The 19,648-nt window shown below is 39.1% G+C and overlaps 1 protein-coding gene across 10 annotated transcripts in view; it reads right to left on the bottom strand.

Moving 5' to 3' along the window:
• Positions 1-19,648, bottom strand: part of IL17REL (interleukin 17 receptor E like) — a 47,204-nt gene that overhangs the window by 19,973 nt on the left and 7,583 nt on the right. For 8 of the 10 annotated variants that reach the window (XR_004239834.1, XR_004239833.1, XR_004239835.1 and 5 more), the window contains exons 2-3: positions 6,943-6,970; positions 562-711 (exon numbers count right to left, since the gene is read on the bottom strand). Coding sequence is in view for 7 of the 10 variants with exons in the window: in XM_032107436.1 (XP_031963327.1) it covers positions 562-711; positions 6,943-6,970 (178 nt within the window). In the remaining 3 variants the exon portion in view is untranslated. Of the gene's footprint in view, positions 1-561; positions 712-5,703; positions 5,820-6,942; positions 6,971-12,342; positions 12,483-19,648 lie in introns of those variants that run through there. The other 2 variants (XM_032107435.1, XM_032107434.1) reach the window with 2 other exon arrangements.

The raw sequence follows: 19,648 nt of genomic DNA, 5'->3' as shown, positions 1-19,648 counted from the left end.
TGCTATAAATGAAGCTTTAATTATGCAAAATTTAAAAATAAACCTATTAACTCTAAGTGAAGCAGCTAGGAAATGTCTAAACGGTAACACATGGAGCACATGAATGGCATGATCTTAGTAAAAATAGACTATGCACAAGAAGTTTGTGTACTTTCATTTTATTTTAGTGCAGAACTGTAACTTCAGATGACTAAACTGTTTCTCCTTCTGTTGGGGCAGTCACTCATGTCCAGATTATCAGAGCAGACAGAATTACTGTGTGTGCCTGCATGGATGCCAGAGCAAGAAAGAAAAGGGCAGCTGTGTGCTTGGGGCACTGATAGAGGACAAGTTATGTGTGTTATATTGGAAGGCAGAATTCATTATCTCAGTTCTCATTCACCTGAGAAGGGTCACAATTTCATCCTGTTTTGCAGTAAAATGCTTTCACAAAAACATTTTTCTGATATCATTGCATGAAAACAGCTTGGTCCCAAATATTACAATATAGAACAAATTTTGGCTGAACAGCTGTAAACACAAAGTGAACAGAAAGGGCTCAGTAGCAAAGCTGATTCCTACCATCTAGACTCAGTGCTCCTTTAATGTTTAAATGAAGAGAGCATGGGCTTCCTTGGACACATTTCATCACTGTTGAGATCTTCATGCTTTTCAGTACCATAGAAGATAAAGATGCAGGAGAATCATGGCAGAAGCTGTTAAAAATGCCACCTGCAAATGCAAACACAAGCACAGAGAAACCTCACTGCACACAGGATGTCTGGGGCAGAGCAAGCGCTACAGGGGAAGTTCCAGGTCTCCTGAAATCAGTAAGAAAGTCACCACTGACTTTAGCAAAGCCAGTACTTTACCTAAGACTTTCACATGGCCAACAATAGCTGGTTGGCTGGTTAGCAATGTAGGGGGTTGGTATAAATTTCTAGGCTTAGGGAAATGTTACCCCACAAGAGGAAGCAATCACACTTCTAACAACTAAGATTAGCAGAACATACCTAGGCTAATACTGTTTTTAATTAATTAGATCTGCTAGATCACAGCTAAACTAATAGTTTATATAAACTTTTCTCAAAACCATTACCTGGATATTATGAGCACTCTCATAGTAGTATTTTAATTTTAGGACTTTCTGATGGTCTCAATTACTTTTAAAATTTCTCTTTCACACAAGAGGGCACCATTGCATTCCTAGTCATGGAAGAATACCTTACACCTACAGGATTTCCTTCTGCTTTATACCAGAACAAGAGCAGAATAAATATTATTCAGGCCTTCTTCAAGGCATAGAACACAGTAATCAGTAGGCACAGAACACAGCTACTATGTCTCATTCTATTTCCCTATAGAAATTTAGTCATTCCAAAGCCTTAGGAAATGGGTTTGCAGAGCTAAAACTGTAGGCTAGTATAGAAGGAAAAAGTAGTCTTAAGGCCCCAAACCTCATCAGTTAGCATATTTCATCTCTTTCTACTTCTCAGGCTGCCCTGCACATAAATCAGTTATTTATTTATTAATTTATATTGGTACAGTGGATTTAATCCCCAATGCATTCCTTGGGCTTCTCTACTTCACATCCATTGTTTGTAGTCCCAAAAACTAGGAGTTCAAGAAATTATCAGAACAAATAGCCACGGAATTAGGTTTTGTCCCTTGGCTTTGTGGTATGCAATGCAGCACACCTCTTTTTAGCTGTAACTACATAACTATTTCTTTGAAATATTTCTCAGCCTTCTCCCTTCAGTACATAGCATGAAAGTTCAAAACCACCCAAGTAAAACAAATTATTTTATTGAACATTCTCCTTCCCCTGGTGAGAGGCTGGAAGAAAAAAAAAAAAAAGAAAAGAAAAAAAAAAATTCATATTAGTCAACTGTTCAAAATGCTCCTAGAAAGAGTTCAACAAGTATGGCAAAGAGTATGAAAGTATGAAACAGCAGTGCCAAAATACTGTGCTTGCCATAAAATTCAGGATAACACTCTTAATGGGAATCATCAGGGAAGGGTGCGTCCCTCAATGTCAAGCTAAGAACTGTTGTCAAGTGTGGATGCTCATTGACTCGCATGGAAGATACATCCACAGTTCTCACAGGGGAAAGGAAGGGTGTGGAGAAGGAGGAAAGACAAAGCTTATTCTTACTTATCCTTCCAACCCTTCCAGTGAAGGAAAGTGCTCTAAATTCAAAGACTGAAAGTGCATTAATCTGAACAGGACTTCTCCCTGTATTTTGAGATCCTCATTTTCCCAGTGTCCAGTTGCAGCTGAAGCTCTTTGTCAAAGATCAGATACTGATACTGCAGGCTGTGAAGACAGGCTGACAAAAATGTGACACCTTGGCTTAAATCTGCTAGGCCTTAAGTGCCCTCACACCTGGTATCAGGAGAAATAAGTCCTGCGTGATACATATCACACACATACAGTCAGAAGAGACAAACACTTCACACCTGAATCTCCACTCTGTTATCCTGGTTCTGTGTCATTGAGCATATTTTGGAGGCAACAGGATATGCTGATGTGAACCACGTAGAAAAGCGTGGGAAAACAAGGACTTTACCTCACCTGGCAGTAGGTCAACTCTGAATTACCCAAAGAAATACCGGCAACTAGAGAAGACAGTTTATGCAAAACAAATCAAAAACACAGATCACTCAAAATTTACAAATAAGGCATTAAGAGCAGTTGGAATACATTGACTTTTGAAGAATTTATACACATTTCCACAGAGATGAGACAGCCTTTAGAAGTACAGTGCCCAGCAGCTGGATATGAACACTGTATTCCATGTTCCAAGAATGAGTGGTGTAATAATCATGAAGGTATCTCAGGATGGAAAGTTATTGTACAACAGTCAATTAATCCACCCACAACTAACTGGGAGTTCACCATATTGCAGAACTACCTGATAACTATTACTAATAATGTGATAAGTGATGATTAGTTTCAGCTCTGTCTATTTGCTCAAACATATATTTTCCTGATGGCATCGTATGAGATGCAGATGTGGATACCCAATGGTATCTGGGAGTAACTGTTTCTGCTTAAGGTTTGGTTATTGGTGCAAATTTCTTGATCCAGGTTTATAACCTTGTAACTTCACCCATTCCCATGTCTGCACAGAAATGATTCAAGGGAAAGGCAACGTATGTAGACATATGTGGAAAGCTAGAGATAGATAGATTAGATAGATAGATAGATAGATAGATAGATAGATAGATATTCGAAGCTGACAGTTCTTTACAAAGCATTCTATTCAGGTGTATTTCTCCATATCATTTGACAGTATTTATTTATTTTTGGGGGAAACTGTCATGACTTAGCTGAATTTTCTCCTTAGCTATTACAGCCTGAGGTATGATATCATCAGACGTCACAGGGTTGGAACTATCTCACGAGAATTCTAAGTCAACCTGGGTGCATAACTGGCATTGGATCACCATCAGGCAGATGCACAAACACAGGTTTAGGGGCTACTGTCCTGTCAGCAGAGATGTTGTCTTTGATCATAGTTTCTACTTTCAAACTGAGAACAAATATGTAATGCACTGAATAAAATGAAATTATGCTAACACTTTGGATTTTTTCCCATTAATTTTATGATAGATTATAAGAATTGCAAAATATGCTGCAAAACTCATTAATAATAATTTAAATGGATCATATCATGCATGAGGGTACTAGCTTTGAATTACAGTAAATACATGATACGAGGAAGACCTGACAGAAAATAATTTTCATTGTATAAATCATCACAGTATGAGACTCATTTCTGACTAATTCTCCAGTAAACTCCTACTTTATCATCTTTTAATCCTCCCTTAAGATATTTTCTTCTGGAACACACCCCATTTTCCTTTTCACACAAGTAGTTTTATCTATACCCCAAGAAGACACAAAGATGCATCTTGCTACACAAACCATCTGCTGAGTAAATCTTACCTAAATTTTGTGTTTATGAATAATAGCTGTAATTAGCCCTACATGAGAGAGGGATTGTTGCTTTAATAAAAGGTTCCTTAATTATGGACACATATAAGCCCAAGCATAAGGAAACCAAGGCTTATTATTCAGCATGTAGACATATCCTTGTACTTTTGCCATCAGCTCAACCACAGGAGATAATTTTTTTTAATCTGATGATTGATTTTATCTGATGATGCAGCAATCAACCTAGAACTGTCATGACAGAAAATCACACCTTATGTACAGTTGGACGATAGAAGCCAGAGCTGAGCAATGAATACGCAATAGAAATTATTAGATGGATAATTTGAAGCCTCAGGTAAGAAGATGGAATTGGAGAACAGCATGAAAAAAAAAAGGCAGAGAAAACCTATTCTAACAAGGCTGAGACAACACCCAATAGAAAATCCTAACTGTTCTTCATGTGATATGTCTTGCCTACAAGTATTGTAAGAATCTGAACTGCTTAAGGATACTAACAGTGCTAAATCTGTGAGCATCTCTAAAGCTTACTAGAATTGCTTCACTGGCACATCATTCCATGAGTATAAATGACAGTAGTATTTCTAACCTATTTGCATATGATTTACCACAGTATCTGCTGCATCTGTTCATTAGGATGATTCAACAAAATTCATCAACAAAGTAGATATGCTCTCCTACAATAACCGCATGGTGCACTTCAGTTAATAAGTGACAAAATTCACTACTTGAAAGTACTTACAGCAATTATGAAATTGATTAAATTTCAGACTGACAGCCTCTCTTTCACAATAGATTGCAATGCACAGTAAATTAAAAGGGCTTCATGGTTATGTGTTGAGAAAACATTTCAAACTTTCAAAGATATCGAACAACATGGTGATTTACATGTGCCAAATGTGCCAAACACATTTTCTGAAAGTGTAAGTTTTTTTAAAATCATGGATATTTTTATATCCATGTATGGATATATTACAGTGAATTTCAAATACTACAGTAGTTCTTATGTGTTGCAGTGGGGATCCTGCAACATGCATATACCAAACCAGGCGTCCCGTGGAAAGGAAATATATAGGACAGACAGATTCTTGCTAGATGTTTCAGAGATGTTTATTTCTCCAGCCGCATGGCCGGAGCTCTGCTGAGGAACTGTTCCAGTCACGGGACCAAGGGTCCTTCTGCCCGCGCAGGGAACACAAACCAACCAATGGGAACGAGGCTGAGCAGGGACAGGGAAACCCCGTGTCTGTCCCCTCAGGGCCCCTCTCCCAGGGCTACACGGCAGGGGAGGGACCCCAACATTTATGTACTACCTAACAGTCTAGAAGAGCAGGAGGAAGAAGACAGAGTCAAAGCCATATTGACAAATACTACTGATGTGGTGGTTGCAAATTTCAGGAAATAAAAAAGGTAAAAGAAATTACTTCTGCAAAGTCCTCTACTATAGAGTTAAGGTCTTTTAAGGTAATTTAACCTCAAATAACAAATAATTTAAAAAAATAATATAGACAGGGAAGTATGGAAAGGAGTGTACACCCACTGTTGCACAAGTGAATTAGTATGAAAACAAAAAAATGCTTTTTCATCATCCCTGTAAGGCTGAGTCATCCTACATGTTACTTGTGTTAAAGATAGCTGATAAGTGTTTTTCAGACAGCACTGAAAAACCTACAACTAGCTTCACATATATCATCTTCAAAGATATGGATCTTTAATTTACAAACCTTTCAGTGCCCTTCCAGTTATGAGTGAAACATCTAGCTTACCTGACATGCATCATCTGCGTGTCCCTGCATCAGGGGTTGGACCAAATGACTCCCCAAGGTCCCTTCCAACCTCAGCCACGCGTTGTCTGTGATCTAAGCAACTCTGGCAGTCAACAGAGAGTGACAACCCCTCTTGCCTCCCTCCCAGAATATAAATCCCCTTGCCCTAAAATGGATGGAATGAATCACCACCTCGTGGTACCTATGAGTCTCCACTATCTAGATCTGCATTTGTGTAACACCCAGCACAGGTTTTTAACCAACAGAATTACAGGTGTTCTTCCCTTTGAGAAGAGGTTGAAGGGCTTGATTTTCTCAGCCTGTACTGCTCAAGGACATGAAGGCATGCTTCAGCTAGCAGGGCAGGGGTCAACACCCCTATTTCCTCTTCTACCTTCCACATAGTTTGTGCAACTACCAGCTCAGCTGCCTAATCCTAACAAGATTCATTCACAACCCTTGAACCAGTCACCAAAGGTTCCCTCTGCTCTCTGGCAGAAGACAAGAGACTTTCTGGTGGGACTTTTAACTGCATTCCCTCCATACTCATGTTCTTTCTCACCACCTTAACACTGGTCCCATAAATGCCATGCATTCTGAGTAAGGACTCGTGCCAGCTGACATTCAGCTAGGGGACTGTGACTGTCCTCTCAGGGGGAGACTGTGACTCTCCTCTCAGGGGGCACTGTGACTGTTCTCTCAGGGGGGAACTGTGACTCTCCTCTCAGGGGGCACTGTGACTGTTCTCTCAGGGGGGGACTGTGACTGTACTCTCAGAGGGGACTGTGACTGTCTTCTCAAGTGGGGACTGTGACAGTCCTCTCAGCGGAAACTGGGACTGTCCTCTTAGGGGGGACTGTTTGTGACGCAGCTGCCTCATACTTCCCAGCAAATGACTGTGTGCAGTGGAGGAGTGACTGATGGAGGCTTCAGAGCTCAGGTAATTGAAGACCCTGTATTATTACTCTAGGCAATAATAATAATTAGAAGCAATAAAAACATGTGAAATGACTTACCAAGTCATTTCCTTCACTATGGTAAGGAAAATTATAAAGCAATTGTCATTATTAACCTGTTATTTATCAAAACCTACCAATTTCCAATGTTTTTTACAAAAGAACTGGTGGTAAATACCCTGTCATGACAGTGATCTGATGTCACTAGGATAGTGGATTTAATATCTTTAATAAATTATCTTTAGAAACAAACACAGTAAAAATGTGAATAATGTATACTCACCAGAAGGTTTGCTTTTACAATGAATCCCCTGCAAACAGAAACAAAATATTATAAGAGCTGAGGTAATAATAAAAATAAATATTGCTCAATCATTGTACACAAGTAAACACACCTTAAACAGGTAAACATATTCATAGTCCACAACAGAAATAATTTTCAACATTTAAAAACAAAGAATTTCAAATACAGTGAAAAAGCACATCAGTGCTGCATATGACCGATACATATGGGGACACAAGATCAGCACTATCCTCATTTTCATGTATCCCTACTGAGGTGTGTAATTGTTCTAACAAGTATAACGGTTCCATCAAATAAAGGCATCATTTTATCAGGTATTGCCATTCCTACTGACCAAGAGTTTATTTATTACTTCATTGAACTCTACAACGGATTTGTTCGCACCAGAGCAAAGAAACCCAATGATTTTATAATGGAAGATATCTAGAAAATTATTGAATATTATATGATTTTTAGAAGTTCCCACTAGAAAGGAAGCATTATGGCAATTGAAAATGAAGTCTAGAAATAAGAATTTTTATTTCTGACATCTGGCTTAGAAGACTGAAAATTAAATTACTCAGCCACAGTACTTATTGTGTTCAAGGGAAAGTGTCTTTGTAAGATGCAATGTGAACCTGGCATTTAGATTTTGACAAGCTTCCAGCTATCTTTCAGACAGACTACATCCATTTTCCCAGTAAAATAAACATTTAACCACACACTAAAATTTTGTAGAGTACAAAAATAACAAATCTTATGTTGACTGCTATGCATGACATTCTAAAAAAAGGCTATTGCTTAGCCAGCAAATACTGTTTGCTGCTGTTCTGGCATTCAGGTTTCTGGCATAGCCCTTATACCAGTATTCTTTTGCATACAGAATGTATGTTCCCATTTTCTTTCCTTTAAAAGCAGTGTCCTGTTGACAGAGATACTTCTACCACACCCACAAAAGTAGCAAGCACTGCTTTGTCTCCTCTGCTCTCAAATGGGATGGCAGCTCTCAGTCCTTCAAAAACATTTTAGGATCGCGTCAACAAGCCAACTATCTGAGTTTTAGAGCCAGCAAAAGTCTTCTGGTGGACATTTAGAAGTTACTTGAATTGAAACACAGAGACTGCAGCCTGGGCAAGCATTAGCACATCATAAAATAACTATTGCTTGGTGTTCCAGGAAGCTTTCATCCACAGGGAATTCTGTGCTCCTCAGAAACAAAGCTGTAGGGCAAAAGCATATTATTTCTGCAGGTGAGAAATGGCAGCATGTTTGCTCCCCTGAGGCAGTTGCCTGGTGTACCCAAGGAGTGTGTCCTGTCCTTCATCACAGCTTTTCATTTAAGCTAAGTAAGATCTCTTTTAAAGGAGGCCTTTAGAAAACCAGTGACCACTACCTAACCAGTATCAGTTCCCATTCTTCTGTCCTTTTGGCACTTCTATTTTTTAACACTCACTTTTGGACATAAGTTATCATCTTTTACTATTGGCACCTTGTTACTATGACTCACAAAAATGCAAATGTGTAAAAGGTGGTATTTTAAACCACATTTTATAATAAGACAGGCATGGTAACATACTTTCATAGACTGAACATTACAAAAAATATTTGAGACGTTAAAGATATTGTTTTGGCTGCTCCTACAGCATAATACCTTGACACTCAAATTAAGATCTGTTGCAACCAGACATGGGGTAATGGTTTTAAATTAAAAGAGAGTAGATTTAGATCAGACATAAGAAAATGTTTTACAGTGAGGGCAGTGAAACACTGGCACATGCTGTCCAGAGAGCTGGTGGATGATCCATCCCTGGAAACATTCAAAGCCAGGCTGAATGGGGCTCTGAGGACCCAGATCTGGTTGGAGCTATCCCTGCTCACTGCAGTGGAGATGGACTAGATGACCTTTAAAGTTCCCTTGCAAAACAAACCATTTTATGATTCTATAAAATAAACCAAACTTCTTTACATAACTGTTCTAAAACTGGGATAGTTCTATTTCAATGGTTTTATAATTTCCTCAAATCCCCATGAAAAACTGAAAATGGTAACAGATAAAACCTAATTTCTGCTGTATTACAGAAATGGTTGTTATTAATTACTTCTGACACCATCTCCCCAAAATAAGCTTCATTGGTAGTTTGGTGATGATCCCACTGCACATTCATCAATAGAAAGAAGACTATCATTTTCTGAATTATTCAGTGCAACACTAAGCCAATAAAAGTGGAACATGCCAGCTCATATAAAATTAGTGGACATTTAACTGCTGTTTCAAAGTCCTAATTTTGGATTATTTCTACTGAAATCCTGCAGAAGTATGCTGCAAGAAAACTTGAATTGACTCTCTTTACTCGAGGCTCTCTATGGCCCTAGGAGGTGGAATAGCCAAATATACAAAATGACTGCGAAAAATCAAGTGACTTAGGGAGCTCACTTTTTTGTTGAGAAAACCTAATTGCTGGATCAACTAATTTCTCAGTCATTACTTACTGGAAGAAATTAATCTCTCGTGAGGCTGATCATTCAGCAAATTACTTCCATATTTTTAACTTCCCATTTTGCAGCCAGACTGTTGAAAATATCTTGGTTAGGTAGCTTGACAGAGTACCCAATTGTCAGTCAAAATTTCTTAGAACAGCATCTTTAACTTCTCTAACCATTCTTTCTGGTTACAACCTTAGTGCAAAAAATGCATTAAAAAAACCCAAGATCCTATTGAACTAAACAATTAAAAAATCTCACAAAAATCAGAGGATTCATCCTTTTAATTAGAGGTCATACCCCTGTTATGACACCTGAAAAATGAAAATTGTATGTAGAATAATTAAATTACATACATTGCAGGGGGAAAACCAAAACACCCACTTCTGTGGGGCTGTGGCATGATAAAGAACTGCTCTTATACTTTCTAGTCTATCCTAATTAATGTTTGGTTTTCAGTATTGCATAGAGGAATCCTATCATCTGAGCTCTTACATTTATTTTCTTGCCTTTTTCACAGGAAAGAAAGAAATGTCCTTCAGTGACTTTTGTTCTGGTAGGGAGATGGTTTGTCATCCTTGGGTACTTGGTTGTGTTCTGGGTGAGGAGTTGTTGGGAAGGCTTACATAAATAATCAAATATTTGCACAAACACTTGCCAGTTACAGCAACATTTGGTCACAGCCCAATTTCTTATTTTTTTAAAAAGTGTTTCTTTTTATTGTACAATACCAAGTGGGTGGGGGTGGTATTTTCTTTTACAATCATTTTGCAAAACAGTCCAAAGAGACCATTTGTCTGAAAGAATAACTCAAATGAATTAACCAAGTTCCTCTCCCACTTTCTATATCTTTTGTTTTCAGGAATTTTCAGTGATGAGTGCAATAGAAAAACATAACACACTAAAACCAGAATGGAAATTTTCTTCCCCTTTCACAAATGCCAAGGGCATCTTTTATGCAAAAATAAGATCCTGAGCATGATGGCACATTTTACTCCTATACAAGGAGAATCTTTGATTCATATCTTCTTTGGCAAAGAGCCTAAGCAAAATATACTTACACAATGCAAAAACAGTTAGGGATTTTCCTATTTCTCTGGGGTTTTCCCCATTTGTGGTGTTACTCAACTGTAGCTAGAGGTTATCTGAACAGACAGCACCACCGTGAAGCATTCTGAATAGAAGATGTGGTGCCAACTCTTTAGCTAGCACAGCAACTTCTCCTCAATCTAAGGTAATTGTAATATCCCATTGTTCTGTCTAACGACTGTAGAGAAGAAAGTGAGATCAGCAGAGGAAGACTTGGATTAAGGGGCACAGAGAGTGTTATCATGAGTTAAAATTGCCAAGAAAAAGAAACAAAGATCAGATCTGCTTCCCATTTCCTTTCGTATCTCCAGGCACTAAATCAAGTGCAGAATTGTGGAAATTCTTCCCTGGATGTTCTGTCACGCAGGAAAGAGTCTGAGGAAATTTTGGTTTCACAGTCTACCTGTTAGTTCTGTTATACCTCGTTCAAAGAAGGGTTGGTGACAGCTCTTTCACAATTCTGTAAGGAATAGTAAGAAGCCTGAAAATGCCTTAAAATGTATTCTTTTGTTGGGACTAGATTGTCAGACATTTAACATTCATTCATTAAGATAGCTACATTAAAGTCAGTGAATGTAGAACGAAGAGTTTTCCCCCCTTTTGAGAGATCTTCACTGGCAAAGCTATTAGCTACATTTCTAGTTTAGGTTCAGTTGTCAGAGAAGGCAGAGAGAAAGGAACATGACCATATTCTGATGTGTCCCTCTATTTCAACAATTTCTATTCTTTAACCATCGCTAAAAGCAAGCATGGGACTGTATGGATTTTTAGAACACAGGGAAAGGGTGGGTTTGCAATAATTGATGTTCAAATTTTATCCAAAAGGCCAATAAATATGATTAATTTAATCCTGTTCTTTCTTGATTTCCAGTTGAGAGACAATGCTCTGCAAAAATCCATCTCATTCTGCAGACAAATAGAAAGGGTGTCCCAGATCACTGGGTCTAGTCCCCTGATAACCACAGGTACCATATAATCTAATCCCTTTCAAAAACTGGTTAAGCATCATTTTAAAATCAGTCAGGCTTTCGTGTGCACTGCTGTGAGAGCCAAGGCTATTCCAGAAGCCCTGTTGTCTGCCAGCACCAAATCTTTTAATTTCTTTCATGAACACAGTAATGGTTAGCTTCTACTGATTTCTGATTGTGTTCATTATTGTTTCACTTAAATAGATGCTTTCCACCCTGGAAATCATGCAGAAAAGAAATAGGCACCCAAACTTATGGAAAAGCGTTATTTTGGACTACTTTAAACTACAAAAACACCTGGATGCTGCTGGATTGTTTATAGAATGCTAAAAAAAAACATCTGAGACACACCTACACATTACCCAGCTTCGAGTCTTTTCCCTGTGTGTTCTAAGCTGAATAAAAAACATCCCATCACATTTGTGCAGTGCTGAATCTGAGAGGATAATTGCTACTCAGAAGTGGGATATCAAGCTCAGGTTCAGTACAGTGCTAATGAGGTCATGCACTTTTTGAGAGTTGGCTTGAGTCCAGCAGAGCAAAGTAACTTCTGGCTGTGTTAACACTCTGTTGATGTGTTCTGAGCTCATCAACAACATGAAACAACCATGAACAAACAAGGAAGACATGATTGTGTTTACTGAAGATTATTGGACACTCTCCAGTAAGACTTCATAGGGATCTCAAGCAGAGCCTATCACCGTCTTTGCACCATCTTCCATTTCACATGTAAATGCAAAGGTACAGACCCTGTCTTCCACAACCTGCTCCTTGTCACAAGGCCAACTCTTCCATCACAGCTTAGCAGTACTTCAGGAGCCCAAGACCCTCAGCCCCCTTAGATTTTTGTCCTTCTGTTTACCTGCTACTAGTCAGGTATAACAGAGATTTCTGTTTTCCAGTCAGAATGCATTTCCTCCTGCTCTGTACTGATGCAGAGGAATCCTGTTCCCGTATTTTAACTACACCATTCCATATGTTATCAGGACTGCACGTGGCATATAACATCTTCTGGCACTTGCAGTGGCTGCATGGCTGGATCCCTTTCCCTGAGCAGAACAATTGGAAGAGTTAGAAGCACAGTAATTTCACTCCTGGCAGTGACATACATTTACCCTGTAAGTGAATAGCCAGACAAAACAATATTGCTGGGAAGAATATTCCCCGCTCCTAATTTTTTTTAAGTAATTTTATTTAAAAGTAATGTTGAGATACAAAAAGGACCTACATATAAACCACTTGCTTTTAAGTTTATTGGACCAAAGGGAGCTATGACTGCCTGAAACAAAAGCTGCCTGTTCTATTGTATACTTCAGCTTCGGGACTAGAAGCAGAATTTGCTTGAAGCAACAGTATGCATTAACTTCTTTCTTTTAGAAATAAAAAGAACCAAACAAAAAAAACCCAACCAAAATTTGTCAATCATTTTGATGTCATGTTTCCTAAAATATTAATATAAGTTGTTAAGAAAACAGAATATCATACAATAGACACAGTAAAATTAAAATGTACTTTGACTGCCATACTTTCAGTTGGTATAAATCAGCACCATCCCATACACAATGTGTCAAAAATTTCAGACCACTCAACTACACAAAAGGAGAACTAATATACTAAGTCAGCACTTCTGGCATAACAATGAGACAGGGATACTCTGACACAACATTAATTATTTCAATGACTTACTGGAGGTCTCATACAGGGAATGATAAAATGGAATCAAAGAAATTTAGGGTGAAAGGGGTCTCTGAAGGTCACCAAGTCCAGCGTCCTGCTAGAAGCAGTACCATCACCAACACCAGATCATGTCAGCCATTATTTTGGCCATTTCCTGAAAAACTGGAAGACACAGATTTCACAAGCCCTCCAAACAACCATGGATATCCTGTGCTTTGAGGTTAGGATGTTATAATCATCTCTGTAGCACAGAACAGGCTACAAGAAAAAAGATTCCTCAGCAACACTGACAGGACTGAGATTTGCGGTCTCAGTGGTGACTGAAACCAGTGGGCAGTGAGATTGCCATAGAACAGGAAACAAGGAGAAAGAGAAAGAAAAAAGCAAGAATTTAAGTGAAGATTATGAGAAGAGACCCTCCAGGACAGAATTGCTCCTCCTACTGCGGGAGACAGTAATTAATTCATTTGGAAATATGTATTTTTATTTTTGCCTGAAGATATTTTTCTATTCCAGTTACTGTCTTCTCATTTATCCTAACACCATTGCTCAGAAAAAAGAGGAGATGTACGGCAGGCCTGGTTTTCCAAAGTTCTGGCATACACAGCAAAGCCCTCACTGTTTTGCTTTAGGCAACTATTCTTTATATATGTCTAGAGTCAGTCCCAGGAGTAGTGCTCAGTGTTCAGCTTTACACTGTCAAATTTATAAACGAAAAACGCCACACTGCTTACATTCAGAAATTGTGGGTGAGACACATTCCGCTGATTTGGATGAACTTTGAAGCTGATGCAAGTGGGGATACATTTTTTTGCCTGTTGTGGTGGGTTGCCCCTGGCTGGATGCCAGGTGCCCACCATAGACACTCTGTCACTCCCCTCCACCACTGGACAGGGAATAAAAAATTTAACAAAAGGCTTCTGGTTTGAGATAAGGACAGGGAGAGATCACCCAGCAGTTACCATCACAGGCAAAACAGACTCAGCTTGGGGAAATTAGTTTAATTTATTGACAATTAAAATCAGAGTAAGTTAATGAGAAAGTAAAAAACAAACCATAAAGCACCTTCCTCCCATCCCTCTCTTCTTTATGGGCACAACTTCACTCCTGATTTGCCCACCCCCTCCCCTTCAGCAGGGCAGGGGAACAAGGAATGGGGGCTGCAGTCAGTTCATCACACATCACATCATCATTGTCTCTGCGTTCCTTCCTCCTCAGGGAGAGGACTACTCTTTCTCCTTCCCCTGCTCCAGCAAGGGGTCCCTCCCACAGGAGACAGACCTCCACGAACTTCTCCAAGATGATTCCTTCCCATGGGCTGCTGTTCTTCATGAACTTTTCCAGAGTGGATCCCTTCCTCAAGGTGCAGTCCTTCAGGAACAGACTGCTCCAGTGTGGGTCCCCCACAGAGCCACAAATCCTGCCAGCAAATCTGCTCTGGTGTGGCAGCTCTCTGCACAGGCCACAGGTCCTGCCAGGAGCCTGCTCCACCACAGGCTTCCCACAGGGTCCCAACCTCCTTCAGGCATCCACCTGCTCCATCAGGTGATAACAGAAAGCTGATATCCCAGAGGTGCTACCATCATCACTGATGGTCTTGACCTTGGCCAGCAGTGGGTCTGTCTTGGAGCTGGCTGGCAGCTTCTCACAGAAGCCACCCTACCCCAGCTACCAAAACTTCACAAACCAAACACACCTATGCAAACAGTTTTGCCCATGAGGTCACATCATTCCCAAGTAAGGCAATTTCTCTGTGAGTTTTGCATTATTAGTGGGTAGTGACATAAAGCCAAAGTTGTCAGCCATTTTCAAAAGGATTAAGTCAGCCAAATTTTAAAGGAGGACTTAAGTACCTGAAATATAATTTAAGCAAACTGGTAATCTCAGCTCCCATCAAAATGATGTTTCTCCCTCTTCTCCTTAAACAGAAGAAAATTTCAAGTCTAAATAATCCTGGAACTACCCCTGATTATAGCCCTTCCAAATGAGAAGTATTTTTTAACGTTGACTTTGGTTTCATTCTAGCCTTAGCTTGTTATGTTGTTGTGTAAGGGTGTAAGGCCATACAAATGTTCGCACAGGACATCGTACAAGCCATGGTAGTACACTCTCAGATGACAGTCCTGGGAGGCTTCTGCATTCCTGCCTGGTGCCACAGCATCAGTACAGGAAATTCTTCTATTAAAGACAATGCTAAACATGCCTGACTCGCTCTAATAGTGAGTTACAGAAACACTCTAGCCACAGAAAAATGAGGGAAATCTTAGAGTGTGAAGGTTTTTGCAGCTGTACTCTTGAAAATTTTTGAGAGACGACTATTTCCTGGCTATTCATATTTGTGTTATTAGGATGTCTGAAAGTCCGAATCCTACATCAGAAACCCTATACCAGAATTCCTACATACATGTCTTTGCTGTCTTATCAGGAGCAACAAAAGCCAAAAACACCTTTCCCTGAAAGAACGAGTAATGTGAGTACATGAGAAAATAAAAAATTCAAGATTTGCTGTGTAGAGAAGCCCTACTGAAAAAATCTAGTGTGTATTGTAGATGAAACATTTGCAGTGTGAGATAAGTGATAGAGAGAAGCTAATTATGTATAAATTTGGGAAATTTAAAGAGAAATAAATCATATAAAATACCAAAAAAAAATCATTTGAAAAGTCATTACATACATCTATTCCTCAAATTTTTTACTGTTAATCATAATTTTGTTGGGGGTACGGGAAAGGGGGAACAAATTGTGGAATAATCAGATCATTTATATAATGTAACCTTATACTGTAGTTGCTAAACTTAGCACAGGGCAATTAAAGGAGGCAGAGGTCCAAGAGAAGGGCTTCCAAAGAAGCAGGATCCTACCAACTTCACAATGGCAGCATTGTATCATCTGACCCTACTGATCACACTGTAGTCCCTGGAAGCAGCAGTAATTCCTGGGCATGGCCTCAGCTGAATAAACCCATCAGTGTTTAGTACTTTCATATGCTGCTTCACACTGTGCCTCATTTCTAATGATAGCACTTACTGAAAAACACCTATGCCATACATTTGCTTAAAAATTGTATGTGATTTTTGACCTCTAAGTTGCAGAGAAAATAAGCTACAAAGGCTGACTGAGTAGGCACACGATCTGACCATGCTCTAAAAATTATTCTATTGTATCATATATAAACAAAATACATCAAAAATAAGAGGGAAAAAACTCCAAAGAACACATATTACTGATCAAAACTAAGCATGAATCATCACACTACAGTGATAACTGCAATTATGAAAAAATTATACCAAAATTCAAAAAGCAATGGAAAAAACTCATTGCAGTCGCAGAAAAAAAAGAACAGCAGGTCAGGGAGATGAGGAGGTTGGAAAAAGATGAAGGAAGTTTGCATATGTAGGGATGAAAGGGAAAAACAAAACTGGAGGCAGTGAAAATCTTAACTGCAATAAATTCTATTTCCTCAAAGTTTTTCCAAGGAAAGACAATGAATGCACCTCTAGTACTGTACAGCATTGTTTATGTGATTCATACTCTCTGAAAATATGCAGACAAGTAGAGGCAATAGCAAGACAATCAGTTTTCCAGAAATTATTGAAATTTACCACACTTATTCAAAGCAACTATGTTGAAACATTTCCTTGCAAGAGAAAGACCCACAAGTAATTTGCAAATTAAAACTAAAACTCTCTTCATTTTTGCATAGACACTTCCTGAATGAGACTGAATGTCCCATATGGTTTTCATGGTGAGTCCTATATTTTGCATGCTGGAAGGATGGGATGTGCCATAGAGCAAAACAGGTCTTTGGCTCTGCTGACTGTTTCAAAGGAGTAAGTCAAATATGATTTGAAAGACCATCTGTAGAGCCCACAAAAGAGAAGAGGATGAATGAATGAAAGAAATCAGAGACACTTGTCTTAGAAGAAAACTCAAGATATCATCTACTCTGCATTTCTGCCTTAGGAAGAATGACCTTTATGTGAGACATATGTGAGCTACATTAAACATAGCTATAGTTTCTTAGTGTGTGTGGAGATCTCTATAAGCTCCACAGGCAATCTATCCCAGTGCTCAGCATCATTAGTTACTATGACTTTCCAGTTTATTCATGACCTCAGAAAATTCTGGCCCAGTGAATTCCTATGGTTGTGAATGCAGGGGTAGTGCTATGATGTGTCTGTATTACATCTGAGTATACATGAATTTACTGGTTCTGTGATCATTCCTAGCCAAGCAGACCAGAGTTGATCTGGAACTTCCTCAGCAACACACTGCAGTTTGGGGCATACTTTCTGGTTTGTATTTTTAAGATGGCAAATAACTTCCTGGTTTTCAAAAAATAGCCTATAAATGTTAACAAAATCAGAAAAAAAAAAGTTTTACAAGGAAATATATTTTTCTGACATTATGAAAACTACTATGTCTGTAACAGTCTGCGAAAACTAAATCTGTAACAGGTTGGTATATAAAACCTAGGGATCTTGTGGGGATAATGGTAACAAAACTCATAGAACTTCAAATGTGGGATCCTAGTTTGAACAACCACTGAGCCACAACACAGCACACAGAAATTTATGGCTTCCAAAAACCAATGCATTTTCAGGCAGAGATAGGAGGAAAATCATTTCTTAGGTCTAAATCTATCTATCTATCTACCTACCTATCTTTCCATCCATCCATCCATCCATCCATCCATAACCAAAGCCTAGCATTTCAATGCTGAGCCAAAAAGTCAGGAGAGTATCCAAACCTATCCTTAGAAAAAAGTGTTTTAAGCCTCTTTTTGGTCCTTCTCATTTTTGATCATCCCTGGTTCTCTTGCATGCGCAGGCACTCTGGCAGGAGAGGAAGAATGGAATAGTATAAACAGACATGACAATGTAACAGGTACAGCACTGCCAACTCCACAAAAGTACAAATTAAACTATTTCTAGACCTTACTGCAAGAATTCCAGCTAGGTCACACCACATGGTCTCATTAAAGTTATTACCACTCCTAAAAAACCTGTCCCACCCAGATTTGATCAAATCACGAGTAGTTTTCCAACTGCAAAGCAGTCAGACAGCTGTGGAAAGCACCTACTTCCAAGTCTCAATACCCACTACTTAGTTTTGGGTCCAAATGGAGCCGAAGGATAGATCAGATTCCTAAGAATAGGGCAGAGAGAGATTTGTGAGCTAAAATTCACTGCTAATAATAAAGGCCAGCTGCTCCCATCTTCTGCTGACCTTGCTTATATATCCCTTTTTGGGTTTTTTAAATATGTGTCTCCTGCTATGGGTATTGATTGCACGGAACTGATGCTGATATCTCATGGTGAAGCTTCTAGTGCTGCCTTGTTTTAGTTCCAAGACACTTTGTCAGCTCCAGTTCCAACACCTGTTAAGTCTGCACCTCCAGCTTTCACGACTGCTTGTATTCTGCTCTTGCTATTCCAGTGGCTAGTCTCTTTCCAGACCTTACAACCTTTTTCCAGAGTTCCTGAGGAAGAGAGAAGGGAAAAAGCACAAAATCTACCATTGAATTTTTTGCTAGATCTGAATTGCAGAGCTTTCTCCATCTCCACCTCTCTTACAGGAGCTGGTGGTACATGCTGTAACATTGAGGAACACTGCAGTAAGTCCCTGTTTGTACCTGTCACAGGCTGTTTCCTTTTCAGGAGGTGAGGAAATGTGACAGCACCCAACCAGTGACATAGGACACAACAGAAAGCTGTCTTATGTCATTGCCAAGCTATTTTTGACTGAAAGAACAAATGTGTAACACAGTCCAAGAGATAAGCCACCCAAATTTGCTAAACTGCTGCTCTCCTAAGTACCAGCAGAGAAGGCAAGCAAGGAGATCTAAGCAAATGGGTTAGTATCACTCTAATACAATGACTCAAAATGACTGAGCCCCTTAAGTATGACTGTTTTGATGAATGAGTACATAACTCTTAATTATAATTTTCAAAGCAGTTAATGAAAACATATAATTAAGACACACCACACAGGAAGGTCAGCGCTCTTTTATATTTGTGAAAACCAGAGAAATGAAATGACTTGAAGAGGGCCACACAAGTGAGTCGATGACAGGCAGGGAGGTAGACCCCAGGCTTTCCATCTAGGGCATGCTCTGGTGGATTGTACTGCACCTCAGCAAATATTAGCAGAGGATATGTTTTATATATTTATGCATCTCCTTCAGTCATCAGGTATATCAGTGCATAGAAAAAGAAGTGTGTTGAATCATATTCCTGTGATGGGATTTCATGGTGTATCTCTCTCACTCACCCAGAGGAAGTCAGGTCTCTGATCAGTCTCTTTAGACATTTTCCATGTCTAAAATCATGTTTTCAATCAGACTTTAGAGGACAAATGAATTATGTCGCTTACATTATCATGTCTTTTCTAAAGGCCTGGGATCACTTTTAAAATATAAATTGCTTAATAATGAACAAAGAATACCAATTTATGTCAGCTGACTTTGTGGCCTAAGGGCCATACTATAT

Source organism: Corvus moneduloides, chromosome 4, assembly GCF_009650955.1.
Source record: "Corvus moneduloides isolate bCorMon1 chromosome 4, bCorMon1.pri, whole genome shotgun sequence".
In the NCBI taxonomy this organism is placed as follows: domain Eukaryota; kingdom Metazoa; phylum Chordata; class Aves; order Passeriformes; family Corvidae; genus Corvus; species Corvus moneduloides.
Note: the sequence above shows the minus strand (reverse complement) of the source record. Positions and strands in the feature narration are given on the sequence as shown.